The 4074-nt window shown below is 35.3% G+C and overlaps 1 protein-coding gene across 1 annotated transcript; it reads left to right on the forward strand.

The window, feature by feature from the left end:
• The first annotated feature begins 2883 nt into the window (after positions 1–2883).
• Positions 2884–3805, forward strand: LOC116420125 (vomeronasal type-1 receptor 1-like). Its single transcript, XM_031943714.1, has one exon. It carries the CDS (start codon positions 2906–2908, stop codon positions 3803–3805), a length of 900 nt encoding a protein of 299 aa, XP_031799574.1. The 5' UTR covers positions 2884–2905.
• The last annotated feature ends 269 nt before the right edge of the window (positions 3806–4074 follow it).

Below are 4074 nucleotides of genomic sequence, written 5' to 3' on the forward strand. Positions count from 1 at the left end.
GAGATTGAAATCATCTCAGCCATGTATATGTCCAGCAAAAATCTATGGATTCCAGAGGTTCAGCTTCTTGTTCAAGGAACATCAAGAAAGCCAATTTTCCTTCCTTGCAGGCTATATGGTGACGGATATGGTTTAAGAAAACTGGAAGTGTTAGGAGGGGCCAGATTTTGAAGGGATTTGAATTAAAAATATGAATTTTGTATTTTCCTGAATGGAATAAAATGTAATTGTACCTTACTGAAAAGGAGAGTTGATAACATTAGATCATCACTGTAGAAAGGTCAGTTTGACAGGTGAGTGGAAGAAGAACTAAAGTATAGAGAGATGTAATTCAGAGAGACGATCTTGCAGTCTGCAACATTTATTTGGGCATGAGATAATGAAATCCCTGCACCAGGGTCGTCATAATGTCAGAGAGGAAAGTGCCATGTAAGACATGATATAAATATAAATTAAGAAGGGCAACAAAAATGATCATGGGGGGGTAGGAAGAGAACCTTGTTTAAATGGCATGTTTCCGGCCAAAGTTAGAAAAAAAGATAGGGGCAATATTAACAGGGAATAAGGAAAAAGAAAGAGGAAAGTTTTTGAGAGAAAGATAAAAATTGCCTTTTAATTTAATTTTTAAGACAGCTATGGAACATTATTATGAGAAGGAAAATTCAGTTATGGATGTAAGAATGGCAGTCAGAAAGAGGGATAGCCCAGGTTAATAGATTTTATAACTTATAGAGAATTCCTTGTATTCATGGAATGAGAATGATTTCAAAGCAAAGAAAACAAAAGAAAAGAAAAGACCTAGGAAAAGAAGAAGTGGAAGGGATATATCAACAAATCCAAGGGTAGATTGTGAGATAAATTAAGATCCAGCAAAGGAAGATTAAGGAAAGCAGTCAAAAAGAGAGGAAAAGAACCAAGACTATAGCCATGAAAAACCAGAAAGTAAAGATGATAAACTAAATGGTAATCAACAATTCCAGAAGCAACAGATAAATACCAATGAATGAGGGCTGAGAAGAGGCCATAAGAGTGAGCATTTAAGAGCCCATTAGTAAATTTGTACACCAAAGTTCTGGTTGAATACAAATTCAGAAATCAGATTGTTGAGTGTTAAGAAAATAAGAAGAAATAAAGGGAAGGCACCAATTGTATAAGATATTCTCGAGGAATTGAGACACAAAAAGAAGAGGAGAAATTTTCTCAGGACTTAGGAGACGAAAGAAAATTTTGACTCAGTAGATAAAAAAACAGTACATAAGGAATGGTTGAAAATAATTTAAAATGAGTATTTTTTCTTTTTATTATTTATTATAGCTTTTTATTTACAAAACACATGCATGGAAAATTTTTCCAACATTGGCCCTTGCAAAACCTTCTGTTGCAAATTTTCCTTTCCTTCCCCCCACTCTCTCCAATAGATGGCAGGTGATCCAATACATGTTAAATATGTTAAAATGTATGTTAAATCCAATATGTGTGTGTGTGTGTATACACACTTATAAAATAATATTTTAGAGGGAAGAATTTACTTAGAAAAATGACACACAATGCCATCGAGGTCACATATAGAGGAAACAGCAAGGAAAAGGGCTACCTCATTAAAGGAGAAAAGAATGAAAGTAATGATAGTTGGAAATGGCATTTTAGAGATATGAGACATAAAAAAGAGGAAAATAAAGAGCACTAATCACGTTTTTAGTGTCATACTGCATAAGGTTTGCATGTGAGAGAGTGGCCATGGGAAAGTCTTGGGACTGATTGGATGAGTGAACGGTGTCTCAATTCTAAATGTTGAAAATACTGTCTTTGTCCTAGGGACTAAGTCCAGTCATTTGGAAATTAATTTGCAGGAAATTCAATCAATTATTTTGCATCAAATTCATTGAGAAACTTGAATAGGATGAAATGTAGAAAATGATAGGAATAATTGATGACTGGTTTTTCTAGTTAAAGAGCTTAATAGGTTAAGGGATAGTAGATATGAAAACAGTAGAGGTCAATAGCATCATCGAAGATGAGAAGGTGGGGAAGTGAAGTGAATGTAAGCAAGAACAGTTATGACATAAGGTCCTCAACTAAGAAAGTACTATGGCACACAGGAAGAGATGCAAAAATTACTTAGTTTGCGAATGAGCTACCAGTTAAAAAAGTGAAAAATAGAAAAGTGACCTTTTTACAAAGTGTATCCTGAGTGAGATTGATATCAAAATTTAGTATTGGATCTATTCAGAAACTTTTCCGAATTTCCATTGAAATTCTTCAGAGACAAATAAAGAGGAGCAATAAAGGAGATTATAGAAATCACAGGAACAAATGTACAAGGGACATAGAAATAGTTGATGAAGTCCAATTTAATTTCCTGGTAATATGGAGGAAGGACGAGATTTTATCTGTCACAAGAATGAAGATCAGAGAAAAAAAACAGGATAAGAAAGAAGGTAATTGTGAATAAAAATAGTTTGAGAGTTCTATGAGTGCTATGTTGTTTTTATCAGTTAGTTATATTTACATCTTTGTAACTTTCTGGGGTTTTCTTGGGAAACATACTGGACTGGTTTGTTATTTAGTTCTCCTGGAGCAAACATGACTAATCAAGGATTGCAAAACTAGTAAATGTGAGAGACTGCATTAGAACTCAGATCTTCTTGGCACTATAGTCAATACTGTATTGGAGAGATCTTCAGGTATATAAAAAGATGGAATGATAAAATTTTCAACAAACAACGCAATTTTCAATTTCAATAAAAACTCACTAGCCACTGTCTGAGAAAATTTGTGGCTCTTCATGAGAGTTGAAATCATAGAATTTCAGTGGAAAAATCATAGTACGTAACAAGCATATTTTCATGTTTTTATCCATAGGTCTCCTAGAGTTTGGCAGCAAATTATCTTCATGAGGTAAAGAATGCTGACCTTGGATGAAATTCTGGGGATAGTATACCTGCAACTCACTGGAACTGGATTCCTAGGGAACGTAACTCTCCTCATCCTAAATAGCTTTAATTTCCTGACTGCTCATACAATAAGACCTAAAAATGTAATTATCATCCATTTAGCCTTTTCCAATGCCATGGTATTTCTCTTTAGGGGAATACCTACCATAACAAGTCTTTGGAAGGTAAAATGTGTCCTGGACAGAATCGGGATTAAAATAGTAACATATCTGCAGACAATAACCCGGGGTCTCTCCTTAAACAGCACCTGCCTCTTGAGTGTCTTCCAGGCCATTACTATTAGTCCCAACAACTCCATGTGGGCCCAGCTGAAATTTAAAGCACCAAAGTGCATTATTCCATGCCTTGTTCTATGCTGGATCTTTAATCTACTATTAGATATGCTTATATTTCTACGTTATGACGATCCAAAGAACAGCACAGTCAGTAAATATGGATGCAACACTGGGTATAGAGCTCTAGACATATATAATAATAATAATATAAAATTTGCAATCCTAACATTTGTCCATGATACCATCTTTGCATGCCTCATGATGTCTTCTAGCATCCATATGGTCTTAATGCTATACAGACACAAGAGGAATGTCAATCATATACATAGTAATAGCACCTCCACAAAAGTATCCCCTGAAATTAGGGCAACCCAAGCTATCCTACTTCTAGTGGCCACCTTTGTTTTGTTTAATATATTCAGTCCCATTTTTATTCTGTGTATGTTCTATTTTAAATTCACAAACACTTGGATGATACATACATCAGCCCTTCTCTCTCTTTGTTATCCAACAGTCAGCCCTTTCATTCTGATCAGCATTAGTAACCAGATCCCCAGTTTTTGTGCTCACGGATAATTTGAAAAACTACTCAATCTCCCTTACCCTGTAAGGCAGATCCACATAGAAGACCTACTGAGAATCCTTGCAAGGTGGCAGAACAGGTCATAAAATTCAAAACTCTCCAGATTTCACCCACAGCATCTCAGATGCATACAAGGCACTAGCTGGGAAAAACAATGTCCTCTTAAGACAATTGCAGTATATCTGAAGAAAGATACCAGAATATCTGCAGGATAGAGAACTTGAATATGGAAATGACGGGGGATAGTTCTGAAATGCTACTC

The sequence above is a fragment of the Sarcophilus harrisii genome, chromosome 6 (genome assembly GCF_902635505.1).
Source record: "Sarcophilus harrisii chromosome 6, mSarHar1.11, whole genome shotgun sequence".
Classification (NCBI taxonomy): Eukaryota; Metazoa; Chordata; class Mammalia; order Dasyuromorphia; family Dasyuridae; genus Sarcophilus; species Sarcophilus harrisii.